The 23,245-nt window shown below is 51.8% G+C and overlaps 2 protein-coding genes across 2 annotated transcripts in view; both read right to left on the reverse strand.

Moving 5' to 3' along the window:
- The window catches only part of LOC132387732 (NACHT, LRR and PYD domains-containing protein 3-like), a 57,062-nt gene extending 34,364 nt beyond the window's left edge, over window positions 1-22,698 (reverse strand). The window contains exon 1 of the mRNA XM_059960093.1: window positions 22,452-22,698. Within this exon, the coding sequence (XP_059816076.1) occupies window positions 22,452-22,698 (247 nt within the window). The remainder of the gene's footprint in view (window positions 1-22,451) is intronic.
- LOC132387728 (NACHT, LRR and PYD domains-containing protein 3-like) overlaps window positions 1-23,245 on the reverse strand; it is a 331,928-nt gene that overhangs the window by 199,745 nt on the left and 108,938 nt on the right. The gene's annotated exons all lie outside the window — the stretch shown is intronic.

Consider the following 23,245-nt stretch of genomic DNA (forward strand, 5'->3'; position numbering starts at 1 on the left):
AGGCTTCCAGGGATGCTGCCCTGTACAGAGGGTATGAGTTATCATGAGAAGCTGGATAAATGGGCAACAACGTTGAGCAGAGATCTGATAGAGGGTTAAACTATTACGAGAGGCTTAAATGGAGTGGGCAGGGGTTATCGGTTTCCCAGGGTTGCATGTCTGATACCAGAGTGCATGCATTGAAGGCAGGAGGGGGTAGCTTCAAAGGGGTTTTGAGGGGTAAGCTTCTTTATTCAGAGTCGTGTTCAGAGAATGTGCTGCCTGGTTTGGAGGGAGAGGCAAAGATATTAGAGGTGTTTAAGAGACGTTTGGATAGGCACATTGATGTAAGGAATACTGGGATATGGACATAGTGTTGGTGGGAGGGATTAGTGTCGGTGTGCTTTGATTTGCTTCTCAGGTGCTTCGGCACTACATTGTGGGTCACATGGTCAGTTCCTGTGATGTGCTGTTCTGTGTTCTCTGTGGAAGAGTTCTCCAGTCTGTCCTGACTGAGCAATGGCGTGACATTTTCCCTGACTAGTAACGCCGCAACCCCCCTTTAATCCCGTCCACATTATTGCGTCTAAAGCAACGGAACCCCGAAATTCTGAGCTGCCAGGCCTGCCGTCCTGTAAACACGCATAATGGCTACAGTAGCTGATCTGCCTGTCCGACAATAATTATTACACTGAAATATTAGTTATATCACCATCAGGACATTATCATATCATACTTAAAAATTTGATTCCTCATTCTCTCCCCACTCAGTACTCCCTCCCCTATCCCCCTATTACTCCACCTCTCTCTCTTATCCCACTCACACGCTCTCTACCTCTCACTCACTCTCTCACCATCCTGTAAATCCTTTCTCACAATCTCCTCCGCTAACTCACCCTCACTCCCTTCTCTGTCTTCCGCTCTCCCTCTCCTCACCTTCCTCTCTCCTCTCTCTCCATCTCTTTCCCTAGCTCTCTTTCGTTCCTCCTTCTCTCCTCCTCTACCTGCCCCAAACAGTGAAACACATCTTCAGCTTTCCCCTCTCCAACTTCCACACCCACATCCTACCCTTCCCCTGCCCTGATCACCCTCTGACCATCCACATCAGCGTGTCCCTTCTCCTCTCTCTCAGCTGTGCACCAAACCCATTTAAAAGTTTACTGGTAACTCTAACTGGGACTGAACCATGTTCAAGATACATGATAATGTTCTTTATATTGCGGAATGTCGAGGTTGGGAATGCCAAGGGTTGATTTATTTAAAGGCATCATGAAAAATAGTTTTTAAAACAGCAGCAGATTATGTGAGTCTTAGGTGAACATAAAATGCTGTAAACTCGCAGAAAACGGGGCAGCAACTGTAACTGGTAGCGTGGCGCGTTCACGACTGTAGGCAATTTACTATAAATCACGTTGCAGGTTTTAATCGTATTATTCTGCAGCAGAAATTGTTAAATACAACATTGAAGCGACTATTTTCATACCCGCATGAGGGTGAATTATCAAACTGGTCCGATTTGATTTCAGCAGAAAGGCCGCTCCCTGTTCTGAAGAATGCGCCCGGACAGGAAGCTGCTTACACACAGGCCCTGAACTCAGAGTCAAACAGAACAACAACCCGCATCTTCCAAATCAATGATCTGTGCTCTTCCTCATTCCTTTACAATTCCACTGAGGGGTCTTGGTGCGAAACATCGATTAATGATTCAGTTCCACAGATGCTGCCAGACCTGCTGAGATCCTGCAGCATTTTTTGAGCTACCATGGTTACGAGAGATCGGCGAGTGGGAGCGTGTGGGGCAGTGGGCGAGGCAGTGTGAAACTACTTCAAAACACATCCACGCTTTTGGATTTTATTTGGGGGGCGTGATTAGGTGTGAATAATTCAACTTCTGATATTTATTTTGGACCATCATTTAATCAGCCCGTTGTAGGCAGAGAAATTTAAACTGCCTAATCTCATCGACCTGGACTGGGGCCATAGCCGACAACACCCCTACCATCCAAATGATTAATCTCATCGGCCTGCGCTGGGGCCATAGTCCACCATACCCCTACCATCCAAATGATTAATCCCACCGACCAGCGCCGGGGCCATAGCCCACCATACCACTAGCATCCAAATGATTAATCTCATCGACCCGCGCCTGGTACATAGTCCACCATACCCCTACCATCCAAATGATTAATCTCATCGGCCTGCGCTGGGGCCATAGTCCACCATACCCCTACCATCCAAATGATTAATCCCACCGACCAGCGCCGGGGCCATAGCCCACCATACCACTAGCATCCAAATGATTAATCTCATCGACCCGCGCCTGGTACATAGTCCACCATACCCCTAGCATCCAAAAGATTAATCTCATAGACCCGCGCCGGGTCCATAGTCCACCATACCCCTACCATCCAAATGATTAATCCCATCGACCCGCCCCGGGGACATAGTCCACCATACCCCTACCATCCAAATGATTAATCCCATCGTCCCATCCCGGGTCCATAGTCCACCAAACCCCTACCATCCAAATGATTAATCTCATCGACCCGCGCCGGGTCCATAGTCCACCATACACCTACCATCCAAATGATTCATCCCATCGACCCGCGCCGGGGACATAGTCCACCATACCCCTACCATCCAAATGATTAAACTCATCGACCCGCGCCGGGTCCATTGTCCACCATACCCCTACCATCCAAATGATTAATCTCATCGACCCCCGCCGGGTCCATAGTCCACCATACCCCTAGCATCCAAATGATTAATCCCACCGACCAGCGCCGGGGCCATAGCCCACCATACCACTAGCATCCAAATGATTAATCTCATCGACCCGCGCCTGGTACATAGTCCACCATACCCCTACCAACCAAATGATTAATCTCATTGACCCGCGCCGGCTCCATAGTCCACCAAACCCCTACCATCCAAATGATTAATCTCATTGACCCGCGCCGGGTCCATAGTCCACCGTACCCCTACCATCCAAATGATTAATCTCATTGACCCGCGCCGGGTCCATTGTCCACCATACCCCTACCATCCAAATGATTAATCTCATCGACCCGCGCCTGGTACATAGTCCACCATACCCCTACCATCCAAATGATTAATCTCATTGACCCGCGCCGGGTCCATAGTCCACCAAACCCCTACCATCCAAATGATTAATCTCATTGACCCGCGCCGGGGCCATAGTCCACCGTACCCCTACCATCCAAATGATTAATCTCATTGACCCGCGCCGGGTCCATAGTCCACCATACCCCTACCATCCAAATGATTAATCTCATCGACCCGAGCCGGGTCCATAGTCCACCATACCCCTAGCATCCAAATGATTAATCTCATAGACCCGCGCCGGGTCCATAGTCCAGCATATCCCTACCATCCAAATGATTAATCCCATCGACCCGCGCCGGGGCCATAACCCACCATACCCCTACCATCCAAATGATTAATCTCATTGACCCGCGCCGGGTCCATAGTCCACCATACCCCTAGCATCCAAATGATTAATCTCATCGACCCGCGCCGGGGCCATAGTCCACCATACCCCTAGCATCCAAAAGATTAATCTCATAGACCCGCGCCGGGTCCATAGTCCACCATACCCCTACCATCCAAATGATTAATCTCATCGACCCCCGCCGGGTCCATAGTCCACCATACCCCTAGCATCAAAATGATTAATCCCACCGACCAGCGCCGGGTCCATAGTCCTCCAAACCCCTACCATCCAAATGATTAAACTCATCGACCCGCGCCGGGTCCATAGTCCACCATACACCTACCATCCAAATGATTAATCCCATCGACCCACACCGGATCCATAGTCCACCATACACCTACCATCCAAATGATTAATCTCATTGACCCGCGCCAGGTCCATAGTCCACCGTACCCCTACCATCCAAATGATTACTCTCATCGACCCGCGCCGGGTCCATAGTCCACCATACCCCTAGCATCCAAATGATTAATCTCATCGACCCGCGCCGGGGCCATAGTCCACCATACCCCTAGCATCCAAAAGATTAATCTCATAGACCCGCGCCGGGTCCATAGTCCTCCATATCCCTACCATCCAAATGATTAATCCCATCGACCCGCGCCGGGGCCATAGTTCACCATACCCCTACCATCCAAATGATTAATCCCATCGTCCCACCCCGGGTCCATAGTCCACCAAACCCCTACCATCCAAATGATTAATCTCATCGACCCGCGCCGGGTCCACAGTCCACCATACCCCTAGCATCCAAATGATTAATCTCATAGACCCGCGCCGGGTCCATAGTCCACCATATCCCTACCATCCAAATGATTAATCCCATCGACCCGCGCCGGGGCCATAACCCACCATACCCCTACCATCCAAATGATTATTCTCACTGACCCGCTCCGGGTCCATAATCCACCATACCCCTAGCATCCAAATGATTAATCTCATCGTCCCGCGCCGGGGCCATAGTCCACCATACCCCTAGCATCCAAAAGATTAATCTCATAGACCCGCGCCGGGTCCATAGTCCACCATACCCCTACCATCCAAATGATTAATCACATCGACCCGCCCCGGGGACATAGTCCACCATACCCCTACCATCCAAATGATTAATCCCATCGTCCCACCCCGGGTCCATAGTCCACCAAACCCCTACCATCCAAATGATTAATCTCATCGACCCGCGCCGGGTCCATAGTCCACCATACCCCTACCATCCAAATGATTAATCCCATCGATCCACCCCGGATCCATAGTCCACCATACACCTACCATCCAAATGATTAATCCCATCGACCCGCCCCGGGGACATAGTCCACCATACCCCTACCATCCAAATGATTAAACTCATCGACCCGCGCCGGGTCCATTGTCCACCATACCCCTACCATCCAAATGATTAATCTCATCGACCCCCGCCGGGGCCATAGTCCACCATACCCCTAGCATCCAAATGATTAATCTCATCGACCCGCGCCGGGGCCATAGTCCACCATACCCCTAGCATCCAAAAGATTAATCTCATAGACCCGCGCCGGGTCCATAGTCCTCCATATCCCTACCATCCAAATGATTAATCCCATCGACCCGCGCCGGGGCCATAGTCCACCATACCCCTACCATCCAAATGATTAATCCCATCGTCCCACCCCGGGTCCATAGTCCACCAAACCCCTACCATCCAAATGATTAATCTCATCGACCCGCGCCGGGTCCACAGTCCACCATACCCCTAGCATCCAAATGATTAATCTCATAGACCCGCGCCGGGTCCATAGTCCACCATATCCCTACCATCCAAATGATTAATCCCATCGACCCGCGCCGGGGCCATAACCCACCATACCCCTACCATCCAAATGATTATTCTCACTGACCCGCTCCGGGTCCATAGTCCACCATACCCCTAGCATCCAAATGATTAATCTCATCGTCCCGCGCCGGGGCCATAGTCCACCATACCCCTAGCATCCAAAAGATTAATCTCATAGACCCGCGCCGGGTCCATAGTCCACCATACCCCTACCATCCAAATGATTAATCACATCGACCCGCCCCGGGGACATAGTCCACCATACCCCTACCATCCAAATGATTAATCCCATCGTCCCACCCCGGGTCCATAGTCCACCAAACCCCTACCATCCAAATGATTAATCTCATCGACCCGCGCCGGGTCCATAGTCCACCATACCCCTACCATCCAAATGATTAATCCCATCGATCCACCCCGGATCCATAGTCCACCATACACCTACCATCCAAATGATTAATCCCATCGACCCGCCCCGGGGACATAGTCCACCATACCCCTACCATCCAAATGATTAAACTCATCGACCCGCGCCGGGTCCATTGTCCACCATACCCCTACCATCCAAATGATTAATCTCATCGACCCCCGCCGGGGCCATAGTCCACCATACCCCTAGCATCCAAATGATTAATCTCATAGACACGCGCCGGGTCCATAGTCCACCATATCCCTACCATCCAAATGATTAATCCCATCGACCCGCCCCGGGGACATAGTCCACCATACCCCTACCATCCAAATGATTAATCTCATCGACCCCCGCCGGGTCCATAGTCCACTATACCCCTAGCATCCAAATGATTAATCCCACCGACCAGCGCCGGGGCCATAGCCCACCATACCACTAGCATCCAAATGATTAATCTCATCGACCCGCGCCTGGTACATAGTCCACCATACCCCTACCAACCAAATGATTAATCTCATTGACCCGCGCCGGGTCCATAGTACACCAAACCCCTACCATCCAAATGATTAATCTCATTGACCCGCGCCGGGTCCATAGTCCACCGTACCCCTACCATCCAAATGATTAATCTCATTGACCCGCGCCGGGTCCATTGTCCACCATACCCCTAGCATCCAAATGATTAATCTCATAGACCCGCGCCGGGTCCATAGTCCACCATATCCCTACCATCCAAATGATTAATCCCATCGACCCGCGCCGGGGCCATAACCCACCATACCCCTACGATCCAAATGATTAATCTCATTGACCCGCGCCGGGTCCATAGTCCACCATACCCCTAGCATCCAAATGATTAATCTCATCGACCCGCGCCGGGGCCATAGTCCACCATACCCCTAGCATCCAAAAGATTAATCTCATAGACCCGCGCCGGGTCCATAGTCCACCATACCCCTACCATCCAAATGATTAATCCCATCGACCCGCCCCGGGGACATAGTCCACCATACCCCTACCATCCAAATGATTAATCACATCGTCCCACCCCGGGTCCATAGTCCACCAAACCCCTACCATCCAAATGATTAATCTCATCGACCCGCGCCGGGTCCATAGTCCACCATACCCCTACCATCCAAATGATTAATCTCATCGACCCGCGCCGGGGCCATAGTCCACCATACCCCTAGCATCCAAAAGATTAATCTCATAGACCCGCGCCGGGTCCATAGTCCTCCATATCCCTACCATCCAAATGATTAATCCCATCGACCCGCGCCGGGGCCATAGTCCACCATACCCCTACCATCCAAATGATTAATCCCATCGTCCCACACCGGGTCCATAGTCCACCAAACCCCTACCATCCAAATGATTAATCTCATCGACCCGCGCCGGGTCCACAGTCCACCATACCCCTAGCATCCAAATGATTAATCTCATAGACCCGCGCCGGGTCCATAGTCCACCATATCCCTACCATCCAAATGATTAATCCCATCGACCCGCGCCGGGGCCATAACCCACCATACCCCTACCATCCAAATGATTATTCTCACTGACCCGCTCCGGGTCCATAGTCCACCATACCCCTAGCATCCAAATGATTAATCTCATCGTCCCGCGCCGGGGCCATAGTCCACCATACCCCTAGCATCCAAAAGATTAATCTCATAGACCCGCGCCGGGTCCATAGTCCACCATACCCCTACCATCCAAATGATTAATCACATCGACCCGCCCCGGGGACATAGTCCACCATACCCCTACCATCCAAATGATTAATCCCATCGTCCCACCCCGGGTCCATAGTCCACCAAACCCCTACCATCCAAATGATTAATCTCATCGACCCGCGCCGGGTCCATAGTCCACCATACCCCTACCATCCAAATGATTAATCCCATCGATCCACCCCGGATCCATAGTCCACCATACACCTACCATCCAAATGATTAATCCCATCGACCCGCCCCGGGGACATAGTCCACCATACCCCTACCATCCAAATGATTAAACTCATCGACCCGCGCCGGGTCCATTGTCCACCATACCCCTACCATCCAAATGATTAATCTCATCGACCCCCGCCGGGGCCATAGTCCACCATACCCCTAGCATCCAAATGATTAATCTCATAGACACGCGCCGGGTCCATAGTCCACCATATCCCTACCATCCAAATGATTAATCCCATCGACCCGCCCCGGGGACATAGTCCACCATACCCCTACCATCCAAATGATTAATCTCATCGACCCCCGCCGGGTCCATAGTCCACCATACCCCTAGCATCCAAATGATTAATCCCACCGACCAGCGCCGGGGCCATAGCCCACCATACCACTAGCATCCAAATGATTAATCTCATCGACCCGCGCCTGGTACATAGTCCACCATACCCCTACCAACCAAATGATTAATCTCATTGACCCGCGCCGGGTCCATAGTACACCAAACCCCTACCATCCAAATGATTAATCTCATTGACCCGCGCCGGGTCCATAGTCCACCGTACCCCTACCATCCAAATGATTAATCTCATTGACCCGCGCAGGGTCCATTGTCCACCATACCCCTACCATCCAAATGATTAATCTCATCGACCCGCGCCGGGTCCATAGTCCACCATACCCCTAGCATCCAAATGATTAATCTCATAGACCCGCGCCGGGTCCATAGTCCACCATACCCCTACCATCCAAATGATTATTCTCACTGACCCGCTCCGGGTCCATAGTCCACCATACCCCTAGCATCCAAATGATTAATCTCATCGTCCCGCGCCGGGGCCATAGTCCACCATACCCCTAGCATCCAAAAGATTAATCTCATAGACCCGCGCCGGGTCCATAGTCCACCATACCCCTACCATCCAAATGATTAATCACATCGACCCGCCCCGGGGACATAGTCCACCATACCCCTACCATCCAAATGATTAATCCCATCGTCCCACCCCGGGTCCATAGTCCACCAAACCCCTACCATCCAAATGATTAATCTCATCGACCCGCGCCGGGTCCATAGTCCACCATACCCCTACCATCCAAATGATTAATCCCATCGATCCACCCCGGATCCATAGTCCACCATACACCTACCATCCAAATGATTAATCCCATCGACCCGCCCCGGGGACATAGTCCACCATACCCCTACCATCCAAATGATTAAACTCATCGACCCGCGCCGGGTCCATTGTCCACCATACCCCTACCATCCAAATGATTAATCTCATCGACCCCCGCCGGGGCCATAGTCCACCATACCCCTAGCATCCAAATGATTAATCTCATAGACACGCGCCGGGTCCATAGTCCACCATATCCCTACCATCCAAATGATTAATCCCATCGACCCGCCCCGGGGACATAGTCCACCATACCCCTACCATCCAAATGATTAATCTCATCGACCCCCGCCGGGTCCATAGTCCACCATACCCCTAGCATCCAAATGATTAATCCCACCGACCAGCGCCGGGGCCATAGCCCACCATACCACTAGCATCCAAATGATTAATCTCATCGACCCGCGCCTGGTACATAGTCCACCATACCCCTACCAACCAAATGATTAATCTCATTGACCCGCGCCGGGTCCATAGTACACCAAACCCCTACCATCCAAATGATTAATCTCATTGACCCGCGCCGGGTCCATAGTCCACCGTACCCCTACCATCCAAATGATTAATCTCATTGACCCGCGCAGGGTCCATTGTCCACCATACCCCTACCATCCAAATGATTAATCTCATCGACCCGCGCCGGGTCCATAGTCCACCATACCCCTAGCATCCAAATGATTAATCTCATAGACCCGCGCCGGGTCCATAGTCCACCATATCCCTACCATCCAAATGATTAATCCCATCGACCCGCGCCGGGGCCATAACCCACCATACCCCTACGATCCAAATGATTAATCTCATTGACCCGCGCCGGGTCCATAGTCCACCATACCCCTAGCATCCAAATGATTAATCTCATCGACCCGCGCCGGGGCCATAGTCCACCATACCCCTAGCATCCAAAAGATTAATCTCATAGACCCGCGCCGGGTCCATAGTCCACCATACCCCTACCATCCAAATGATTAATCCCATCGACCCGCCCCGGGGACATAGTCCACCATACCCCTACCATCCAAATGATTAATCACATCGTCCCACCCCGGGTCCATAGTCCACCAAACCCCTACCATCCAAATGATTAATCTCATCGACCCGCGCCGGGTCCATAGTCCACCATACCCCTACCATCCAAATGATTAATCCCATCGACCCACCCCGGATCCATAGTCCACCATACACCTACCATCCAAATGATTAATCCCATCGACCCGCCCCGGGTCCATTGTCCACCATACCCCTACCATCCAAATGATTAATCTCATCGACCCCCGCCGGGGCCATAGTCCACCATACCCCTAGCATCCAAATGATTAATCTCATAGACACGCGCCGGGTCCATAGTCCACCTTATCCCTACCATCCAAAAGATTAATCCCATCGACCCGCCCCGGGGACATAGTCCACCATACCCCTACCATCCAAATGATTAATCTCATCGACCCCCGCCGGGTCCATAGTCCACCATACCCCTAGAATCCAAATGATTAATCCCACCGACCAGCGCCGGGGCCATAGCCCACCATACCACTTGCATCCAAATGATTAATCTCATCGACCCGCGCCTGGTACATAGTCCACCATACCCCTAACAACCAAATGATTAATCTCATTGACCCGCGCCGGGTCCATAGTCCACCAAACCCCTACCATCCAAATGATTAATCTCATTGACCCGCGCCGGGTCCATAGTCCACCGTACCCCTACCATCCAAATGATTAATCTCATTGACCCGCGCCGGGTCCATTGTCCACCATACCCCTACCATCCAAATGATTAATCTCATCGACCCGCGCCGGGTCCATAGTCCACCATACCCCTACCATCCAAATGATTAATCTCATAGACCCGCGCCGGGTCCATAGTCCACCATATCCCTACCATCCAAATGATTAATCCCATCGACCCGCGCCGGGGCCATAACCCACCATACCCCTACCATCCAAATGATTAATCTCATTGACCCGCGCCGGGTCCATAGTCCACCATACCCCTAGCATCCAAATGATTAATCTCATCGACCCGCGCCGGGTCCATAGTCCACCATACCCCTAGCATCCAAATGATTAATCTCATAGACCCGCGCCGGGTCCATAGTCCACCATACACCTACCATCCAAATGATTCATCCCATCGACCCGCCCCGGGGACATAGTCCACCATACCCCTACCATCCAAATGATTAAACTCATCGACCCGCGCCGGGTCCATTGTCCACCATACCCCTACCATCCAAATGATTAATCTCATCGACCCCCGCCGGGTCCATAGTCCACCATACCCCTAGCATCCAAATGATTAATCCCACCGACCAGCGCCGGGGCCATAGCCCACCATACCACTAGCATCCAAATGATTAATCTCATCGACCCGCGCCTGGTACATAGTCCACCATACCCCTACCAACCAAATGATTAATCTCATTGACCCGCGCCGGGTCCATAGTCCACCAAACCCCTACCATCCAAATGATTAATCTCATTGTCCCGCGCCGGGTCCATAGTCCACCGTACCCCTACCATCCAAATGATTAATCTCATTGACCCGCGCCGGGTCCATTGTCCACCATATCCCTACCATCCAAATGATTAATCTCATCGACCCGCGCCTGGTACATAGTCCACCATACCCCTACCATCCAAATGATTAATCTCATTCACCCGCGCCGGGTCCATAGTCCACAAAACCCCTACCATCCAAATGATTAATCTCATTGACCCGCGCCGGGTCCATAGTCCACCATACCCCTACCATCCAAATGATTAATCTCATCGACCCGAGCCGGGTCCATAGTCCACCATTCCCCTAGCATCCAAATGATTAATCTCATCGACCCGCGCCGGGTCCATAGTCCACCATACCCCTACCATCCAAATGATTAATCTCATCGACCCCCGCCGGGTCCATAGTCCACCATACCCCTAGCATCCAAATGATTAATCCCACCGACCAGCGCCGGGTCCATAGTCCACCAAACGCCTACCATCCAAATGATTAATCTCATGGACCCGCGCCGGGTCCATAGTCCACCATACCCCTACCATCCAAATGATTAATCCCATCGACACACCCCGGATCCATAGTCCACCATACACCTACCATCCAAATGATTAATCTCATTGACCCGCGCCAGGTCCATAGTCCACCGTACCCCTACCATCCAAATGATTAATCTCATCGACCCGCGCCGGGTCCATTGTCCACCATATCCCTACCATCCAAATGATTAATCTCATCGACCCGCGCCTGGTACATAGTCCACCATACCCCTACCATCCAAATGATTAATCTCATTGACCCGCGCCGGGTCCATAGTCCACAAAACCCCTACCATCCAAATGATTAATCTCATTGACCCGCGCCGGGTCCATAGTCCACCATACCCCTACCATCCAAATGATTAATCTCATCGACCCGAGCCGGGTCCATAGTCCACCATTCCCCTAGCATCCAAATGATTAATCTCATCGACCCGCGCCGGGGCCATAGTCCACCATACCCCTAGCATCCAAAAGATTAATCTCATAGACCCGCGCCGGGTCCATAGTCCACCATACCCCTACCATCCAAATGATTAATCTCATCGACCCCCGCCGGGTCCATAGTCCACCATACCCCTAGCATCCAAATGATTAATCCCACCGACCAGCGCCGGGTCCATAGTCCACCAAACGCCTACCATCCAAATGATTAATCTCATGGACCCGCGCCGGGTCCATAGTCCACCATACCCCTACCATCCAAATGATTAATCCCATCGACACACCCCGGATCCATAGTCCACCATACACCTACCATCCAAATGATTAATCTCATTGACCCGCGCCAGGTCCATAGTCCACCGTACCCCTACCATCCAAATGATTAATCTCATCGACCCGCGCCGGGTCCATAGTCCACCATACCCCTAGCATCCAAATGATTAATCTCATCGACCCGCGCCGGGGCCATAGTCCACCAAACCCCTACCATCCAAATGATTAATCTCATGGACCCGCGCCGGGTCCATAGTCCACCATACCCCTACCATCCAAATGATTAATCCCATCGACACACCCCGGATCCATAGTCCACCATACACCTACCATCCAAATGATTAATCTCATTGACCCGCGCCAGGTCCATAGTCCACCGTACCCCTACCATCCAAATGATTAATCTCATCGACCCGCGCCGGGTCCATAGTCCACCATACCCCTAGCATCCAAATGATTAATCGCATCGACCCGCGCCGGGGCCATAGTCCACCATACCCCTAGCATCCAAAAGATTAATCTCATAGACCCGCGCCGGGTCCATAGTCCACCATATCCCTACCATCCAAATGATTAATCCCATCGACCCGCGCCGGGGCCATAGTCCACCATACCCCTACCATCCAAATGATTAATCCCATCGTCCCACCCCGGGTCCATAGTCCACCAAACCCCTACCATCCAAATGATTAATCTCATCGACCCGCGCCGGGTCCACAGTCCACCGTACCCCTAGCATCCAAATGATTAATCTCATAGACCGGCGCCGGGTCCATAGTCCACCATATCCCTACCATCCAAATGATTAATCCCATCGACCCGCGCCGGGGCCATAACCCACCATACCCCTACCATCCAAATGATTATTCTCACTGACCCGCTCCGGGTCCATAGTCCACCATACCCCTAGCATCCAAATGATTAATCTCATCGACCCGCGCCGGGGCCATAGTCCACCATACCCCTAGCATCCAAAAGATTAATCTCATAGACCCGCGCCGGGTCCATAGTCCACCATACCCCTACCATCCAAATGATTAATCACATCGACCAGCCCCGGGGACATAGTCCACCATACCCCTACCATCCAAATGATTAATCCCATCGTCCCACCCCGGGTCCATAGTCCACCAAACCCCTACCATCCAAATGATTAATCTCATCGACCCGCGCCGGGTCCATAGTCCACCATACCCCTACCATCCAAATGATTAATCCCATCGACCCACCCCGGATCCATAGTCCACCATACACCTACCATCCAAATGATTAATCCCATCGACCCGCCCCGGGGACATAGTCCACCATACCCCTACCATCCAAATGATTAAACTCATCGACCCGCGCCGGGTCCATTGTCCACCATACCCCTACCATCCAAATGATTAATCTCATCGACCCTCGCCGGGGCCATAGTCCACCATACCCCTAGCATCCAAATGATTAATCTCATAGACACGCGCCGGGTCCATAGTCCACCATATCCCTACCATCCAAATGATTAATCCCATCGACCCGCCCCGGGGACATAGTCCACCATACCCCTACCATCCAAATGATTAATCTCATCGACCCCCGCCGGGTCCATAGTCCACCATACCCCTAGCATCCAAATGATTAATCCCACCGACCAGCGCCGGGGCCATAGCCCACCATACCACTAGCATCCAAATGATTAATCTTATCGACCCGCGCCTGGTACATAGTCCACCATACCCCTACCAACCAAATGATTAATCTCATTGACCCGCGCCGGGTCCATAGTCCACCAAACCCCTACCATCCAAATGATTAATCTCATTGACCCGCGCCGGGTCCATAGTCCACCGTACCCCTACCATCCAAATGATTAATCTCATTGACCCGCGCCGGGTCCATTGTCCACCATACCCCTACCATCCAAATGATTAATCTCATCGACCCGCGCCGGGTCCATAGTCCACCATACCCCTAGCATCCAAATGATTAATCTCATAGACCCGCGCCGGGTCCATAGTCCACCATATCCCTACCATCCAAATGATTAATCCCATCGACCCGCGCCGGGGCCATAACCCACCATACCCCTACGATCCAAATGATTAATCTCATTGACCCGCGCCGGGTCCATAGTCCACCATACCCCTAGCATCCAAATGATTAATCTCATCGACCCGCGCCGGGGCCATAGTCCACCATACCCCTAGCATCCAAAAGATTAATCTCATAGACCCGCGCCGGGTCCATAGTCCACCATACCCCTACCATCCAAATGATTAATCCCATCGACCCGCCCCGGGGACATAATCCACCATACCCCTACCATCCAAATGATTAATCACATCGTCCCACCCCGGGTCCATAGTCCACCAAACCCCTACCATCCAAATGATTAATCTCATCGACCCGCGCCGGGTCCATAGTCCACCATACCCCTACCATCCAAATGATTAATCCCATCGACCCACCCCGGATCCATAGTCCACCATACACCTACCATCCAAATGATTAATCCCATCGACCCGCCCCGGGGACATAGTCCACCATACCCCTACCATCCAAATGATTAAACTCATCGACCCGCGCCGGGTCCATTGTCCACCATACCCCTACCATCCAAATGATTAATCTCATCGACCCCCGCCGGGGCCATAGTCCACCATACCCCTAGCATCCAAATGATTAATCTCATAGACACGCGCCGGGTCCATAGTCCACCATATCCCTACCATCCAAATGATTAATCCCATCGACCCGCCCCGGGGACATAGTCCACCATACCCCTACCATCCAAATGATTAATCTCTTCGACCCCCGCCGGGTCCATAGTCCACCATACCCCTAGCATCCAAATGATTAATCCCACCGACCAGCGCCGGGTACATAGTCCACAATACCCCTACCAACCAAATGATTAATCTCATTGACCCGCGCCGGGTCCATAGTCCACCAAACCCCTACCATCCAAATGATTAATCTCATTGACCCGCGCCGGGTCCATAGTCCACCGTACCCCTACCATCCAAATGATTAATCTCATTGACCCGCGCCGGGTCCATAGTCCACCATATCCCTACCATCCAAATGATTAATCCCATCGACCCGCGCCGGGGCCATAACCCACCATACCCCTACGATCCAAATGATTAATCTCATTGACCGGCGCCGGGTCCATAGTCCACCATACCCCTAGCATCCAAATGATTAATCTCATCGACCCGCGCCGGGGCCATAGTCCACCATACCACTAGCATCCAAAAGATTAATCTCATAGACCCGCGCCGGGTCCATAGTCCACCATACCCCTACCATCCAAATGATTAATCCCATCGACCCGCCCCGGGGACATAGTCCACCATACCCCTACCATCCAAATGATTAATCACATCGTCCCACCCCGGGTCCACAGTCCACCAAACCCCTACCATCCAAATGATTAATCTCATCGACCCGCGCCGGGTCCATAGTCCACCATACCCCTACCATCCAAATGATTAATCCCATCGACCCACCCCGGATCCATAGTCCACCATACACCTACCATCCAAATGATTAATCCCATCGACCCGCCCCGGGGACATAGTCCTCCATACCCCTACCATCCAAATGATTAAACTCATCGACCCGCGCCGGGTCCATTGTCCACCATACCCCTACCATCCAAATGATTAATCTCATCGACCCCCGCCGGGGCCATAGTCCACCATACCCCTAGCATCCAAATGATTAATCTCATAGACACGCGCCGGGTCCATAGTCCACCATATCCCTACCATCCAAATGATTAATCCCATCGACCCGCCCCGGGGACATAGTCCACCATACCCCTACCATCCAAATGATTAATCTCATCGACCCCCGCCGGGTCCATAGTCCACCATACCCCTAGCATCCAAATGATTAATCCCACCGACCAGCGCCGGGGCCATAGCCCACCATACCACTTGCATCCAAATGATTAATCTCATCGACCCGCGCCTGGTACATAGTCCACCATACCCCTACCAACCAAATGATTAATCTCATTGACCCGCGCCGGGTCCATAGTCCACCAAACCCCTACCATCCAAATGATTAATCTCATTGACCCGCGCCGGGTCCATAGTCCACCGTACCCCTACCATCCAAATGATTAATCTCATTGACCCGCGCTGGGTCCATTGTCCACCATACCCCTACCATCCAAATGATTAATCTCATCGACCCGCGCCGGGTCCATAGTCCACCATACCCCTAGCATCCAAATGATTAATCTCATAGACCCGCGCCGGGTCCATAGTCCACCATATCCCTACCATCCAAATGATTAATCCCATCGACCCGCGCCGGGGACATAACCCACCATACCCCTACCATCCAAATGATTAATCTCATTGACCCGCGCCGGGTCCATAGTCCACCATACCCCTAGCATCCAAATGATTAATCTCATCGACCCGCGCCGGGGCCATAGTCCACCATACCCCTAGCATCCAAAAGATTAATCTCATAGACCCGCGCCGGGTCCATAGTCCACCAAACCCCTACCATCCAAATGATTAATCTCATTGACCCGCGCCGGGTCCATAGTCCACCGTACCCCTACCATCCAAATGATTAATCTCATTGACCCGCGCTGGGTCCATTGTCCACCATACCCCTACCATCCAAATGATTAATCTCATCGACCCGCGCCGGGTCCATAGTCCACCATACCCCTAGCATCCAAATGATTAATCTCATAGACCCGCGCCGGGTCCATAGTCCACCATATCCCTACCATCCAAATGATTAATCCCATCGACCCGCGCCGGGGACATAACCCACCATACCCCTACCATCCAAATGATTAATCTCATTGACCCGCGCCGGGTCCATAGTCCACCATACCCCTAGCATCCAAATGATTAATCTCATCGACCCGCGCCGGGGCCATAGTCCACCATACCCCTAGCATCCAAAAGATTAATCTCATAGTCCCGCGCCGGGTCCATAGTCCACCATATCCCTACCATCCAAATGATTAATCCCATCTACCCGCGCCGGGGACATAACCCACCATACCCCTACCATCCAAATGATTAATCTCATTGACCCGCGCCGGGTCCATAGTCCACCATACCCCTAGCATCCAAATGATTAATCTCATCGACCCGCGCCGGGGCCATAGTCCACCATACCCCTAGCATCCAAATGATTAATCTCATAGACCCGCGCCGGGTCCATAGTCCACCATATCCCTACCATCCAAATGATTAATCCCATCGACCCGCGCCGGGGCCATAACCCACCATACCCCTAGCATCCAAATGATTAATCTCATCGACCCGCGCCGGGGCCATAGTCCACCATACCCCTAGCATCCAATAGATTAATCTCATAGACCCGCGCCGGGTCCATCGTCCACCATACCCCTACCATCCAAATGATTAATCCCATCGTCCCGCCCCGGAGACATAGTCCTCCATACCCCTACCATCCAAATGATTAATCCCATCGTCCCACCTCGGGTCCATAGTCCACCAGACCCCTACCATCCAAATGATTAATCTCATCGACCCGCGCCGGGTCCATAGTCCACCATACCCCTACCATCCAAATGATTAATCCCATCGACCCACCCTGGATCCATAGTCCACCATACACCTACCATCCAAATGATTAATCCCATCGACACGCCCCGGGGACATAGTCCACCATACCCCTACCATCCAAATGATTAAACTCATCGACCCGCGCCGGGTCCATTGTCCAGCATACCCCTACCATCCAAATGATTAATCTCATAGACGCGCGCCGGGTCCATAGTCCACCATATCCCTACCATCCAAATGATTAATCCCATCGACCCGCACCGGGGCCATAACCCACCATACCCCTACCATCCAAATGATTAATCTCATTGACCCGCGCCGGGTCCATAGTCCACCATACCCCTAGCATCCAAATGATTAATCTCATCGACCCGCGCCGGGGCCATAGTCCACCATACCCCAAGCATCCAAAAGATTAATCTCATAGACCCGCGCCGGGTACATAGTCCACCATACCACTACCATCCAAATGATTAATCCCATCGACCCGCCCCGGGGACATAGTCCACCATACCCCTACCATCCAAATGATTAATCCCATCGACCCGGCCCGGGGCCATAACCCACCATACCCCTACCATCCAAATGATTAATCTCATTGACCCGCTCCGGGTCCATAGTCCACCATACCCCTAGCATCCAAATGATTAATCTCATCGACCCGCGCCGGGGCCATAGTCCACCATACCCCTAGCATCCAAAAGATTAATCTCATAGACCCGCGCCGGGTCCATAGTCCACCATACCCCTACCATCCAAATGATTAATCCCATCGACCCGCCCCGGGGACATAGTCCACCATACCCCTACCATGCAAATGACTAATCCCATCGTCCCACCCCGGGTCCATAGTCCACCAAACCCCTACCATCCAAATGATTAATCTCATCGACCCGCGCCGGGTCCATAGTCCACCATACCCCTACCATCCAAATGATTAATCCAATCGACCCACCCCGGATCCATAGTCCACCATACACCTACCATCCAAATGATTAATCCCATCGACCCGCCCCGGGGACATAGTCCACCATACCCCTACCATCCAAATGATTAAACTCATCGACCCGCGCCGGGTCCATTGTCCACCATACCCCTACCATCCAAATGATTAATCTCATCGACCCCCGCCGGGCCATAGTCCACCATACCACTAGCATCCAAATGATTAATCTCATAGACACGCGCCGGGTCCATAGTCCACCATATCCCTACCATCCAAATGATTAATCCCATCGACCCGCCCCGGGGACATAGTCCACCATACCCCTACCATCCAAATGATTAATCTCATCGACCCCCGCCGGGTCCATAGTCCACCATACCCCTAGCATCCAAATGATTAATCCCACCGACCAGCGCCGGGGCCATAGCCCACCATACCACTAGCATCCAAATGATTAATCTCATCGACCCGCGCCTGGTACATAGTCCACCATACCCCTACCAACTAAATGATTAATCTCATTGACCCGCGCCGGGTCCATAGTCCACCAAACCCCTACCATCCAAATGATTAATCTCATTGACCCGCGCCGGGTCCATAGTCCACCGTACCCCTACCATCCAAATGATTAATCTCATTGACCCGCGCCGGGTCCATAGTCCACCATACCCCTACCATCCAAATGATTAATCTCATAGACCCGCGCCGAGTCCGTAGTCCACCAAACCCCTACCATCCAAATGATTAATCCCATCGTCCCCCCCCCCCGGGTCCATAGTCCACCAAACCCCTACCATCCAAATGATAAATCTCATCGTCCCGCGCCGGGTCCATAGTCCACCATACCCCTAGCATCCAAATGATTAATCTCATAGACCCGCGCCGGGTCCATAGTCCACCATATCCCTACCATCCAAATGATTAATCCCATCGACCCGCGCCGGGGCCATAACCCACCATACCCCTACCATCCAAATGATTAATCTCATTGACCCGCGCCGGGTCCATAGTCCACCATACCCCTACCATCCAAATGATTAATCCCATCGACCCGCCCCGGGGACATAGTCCACCATACCCCTACCATGCAAATGACTAATCCCATCGTCCCACCCCGGGTCCATAGTCCACCAAACCCCTACCATCCAAATGATTAATCTCATCGACCCGCGCCGGGTCCATAGTCCACCATACCCCTACCATGCAAATGATTAATCCAATCGACCCACCCCGGATCCATAGTCCACCATACACCTACCATCCAAATGATTAATCCCATCGACCCGCCCCGGGGACATAGTCCACCATACCCCTACCATCCAAATGATTAAACTCATCGACCCGCGCCGGGTCCATTGTCCACCATACCCCTACCATCCAAATGATTAATCTCATCGACCCCCGCCGGGCCATAGTCCACCATACCCCTAGCATCCAAATGATTAATCTCATAGACACGCGCCGGGTCCATAGTCCACCATATCCCTACCATCCAAATGATTAATCCCATCGACCCGCCCCGGGGACATAGTCCACCATACCCTTACCATCCAAATGATTAATCTCATCGACCCCCGCCGGGTCCATAGTCCACCATACCCCTAGCATCCAAATGATTAATCCCACCGACCAGCGCCGGGGCCATAGCCCACCATACCACTAGCATCCAAATGATTAATCTCATCGACCCGCGCCTGGTACATAGTCCACCATACCCCTACCAACTAAATGATTAATCTCATTGACCCGCGCCGGGTCCATAGTCCACCAAACCCCTACCATCCAAATGATTAATCTCATTGACCCGCGCCGGGTCCATAGTCCACCGTACCCCTACCATCCAAATGATTAATCTCATTGACCCGCGCCGGGTCCATAGTCCACCATACCCCTACCATCCAAATGATTAATCTCATCGACCCGCGCCGGGTCCATAGTCCACCATACCCCTAGCATCCAAATGATTAATCTCATAGACCCGCGCCGAGTCCGTAGTCCACCAAACCCCTACCATCCAAATGATTAATCCCATCGTCCCCCCCCCCCCCCCGGGTCCATAGTCCACCAAACCCCTACCATCCAAATGATAAATCTCATCGTCCCGCGCCGTGTCCATAGTCCACCATACCCCTAGCATCCAAATGATTAATCTCATAGACCCGCGCCGGGTCCATAGTCCACCATATCCCTACCATCCAAATGATTAATCCCATCGACCCGCGCCGGGGCCATAACCCACCATACCCCTACCATCCAAATGATTAATCTCATTGACCCGCGCCGGGTCCATAGTCCACCATACCCCTAGCATCCAAAAGATTAATCTCATAGTCCCGCGCCGGGTCCATAGTCCACCATACCCCTACCATCCAAATGATTAATCCCATCGTCCCGCCCCGGGGACATAGTCCACCATACCCCTACCATCCAAATGATTAATCCCATCGTCCCACCTCGGGTCCATAGTCCACCAAACCCCTACCATCCAAATGATTAATCTCACCGACCCGCGCCGGGTCCATAGTCCACCATACCCCTACCATCCAAATGATTAATCCCATCGACCCACCCCGGATCCATAGTCCACCATACACCTACCATCCAAATGATTAATCCCATCGACACGCCACGGGGACATAGTCCACCATACCCCTACCATCCAAATGATTAAACTCATCGACCCGCGCCGGGTCCATAGTCCACCATATCCCTACCATCCAAATGATTAATCCCATCGACCCGCCCCGGGGACATAGTCCACCATACCCCTACCATAAACGACCAGTTAAACAGTGAGGCCATGTGCGCATGCACTGATTTTTCTGGCCGCTTATTCCACGACTCTCTTAGTGACGAAGTTTCCGCTCATCTTCCTCTTAAACTTTTCATCTTTCACCCTTCCCCCATGCCCTCTGGTTGCAGTCCCACTCACCCTGAGTGAAAAAAGCTTGCTTGCACTTACCCTACCCATATGCTTCATAATCTTGTATACGTCGATCAAATCTCCTCTCAATCTTCCAACCTCATAAACCTGTCCTTATAACTCAAGTCATCCAGACCCGGCAACACCCTTCTACAATTTTTCAGTATCCTACAACCCTATTCACATCTTTACTGCAGGTCGGTGACCAATCCTTCACACTGTACTCCAAAGTCTTATACAAGTTCAACATAACATCCCATCTCCTGTACTCAATACATAGATTTATGAAGGCGAATGTTTGATAATGTTTTCTTTATAACCCTATCTAACTGTCACGTTAATTTCAATGAATTATGGACCTGTCACCCCAGATCCCTTCGTTCTTCCACAGTACCCTACCCTTCACTGCTAAAGTCGTACCCTGGCTGTTCCTACCGAAGGGTAACACCTCGCACTTGTCCGCGTTAAATTTCCTTTGACGTTTTTTAGCCCACTTTTGCAGCTGGTCCAATTCCCGCTGAGAGTCATGATAACCTTCCTCGCTATCCACTACACCCATAATCTTGGCGTTCTCTACAAATTTGCTGACCCAGTTAACGACATTATAATGTAGATTGTTGTCTTCGATGACAAAGAACAACGGAGCCAGCGCTGATCTCTGCAGCATTTCACTAGTCCCAGGCCTCCAGTCAGAGTGGTGACTATCGACTGATACTTTCTGATTTCACCCACCAGGGCAATGTTTTATCCAGTGTATTGAATGCCGTGTGACTGAACCTTCTTGACTATCCTCCCATGCGAGATCTTGGCAATTCTCTTCCAAAGACCATGAAGACTATATCCACTGCCTTATCTTCATCAACTTTCGTGGTAACACTGTCAAAAATATCTATAAGTTTTCTGAGACGAGACGAACTACGTACGACGCCGTGCTGACTATCCATAATCAGTCAATGCCCATCAAATAATTCATATATCCTATCGATTAGAATAGTTCCTAATATATTTCACACTGTTGATATCAGACTCACCTGCCTATAACATTCTCACAGAGTTTTAAACTTTTTCTGAAACAGAGGATCCTCTCTAATCCACAGATCCAGGACCTCAGTACTTATACAGACTCTGTATCCATCTCCGGAGTAAATTCAAATGCAGAATATCCGTCTGTTCCATCTCGTCATCTCCCCATCTCCTTTGGCTCAATGTATGGT

This window comes from Hypanus sabinus, unplaced genomic scaffold (assembly GCF_030144855.1).
Source record: "Hypanus sabinus isolate sHypSab1 unplaced genomic scaffold, sHypSab1.hap1 scaffold_214, whole genome shotgun sequence".
NCBI lineage: Eukaryota > Metazoa > Chordata > Chondrichthyes > Myliobatiformes > Dasyatidae > Hypanus > Hypanus sabinus.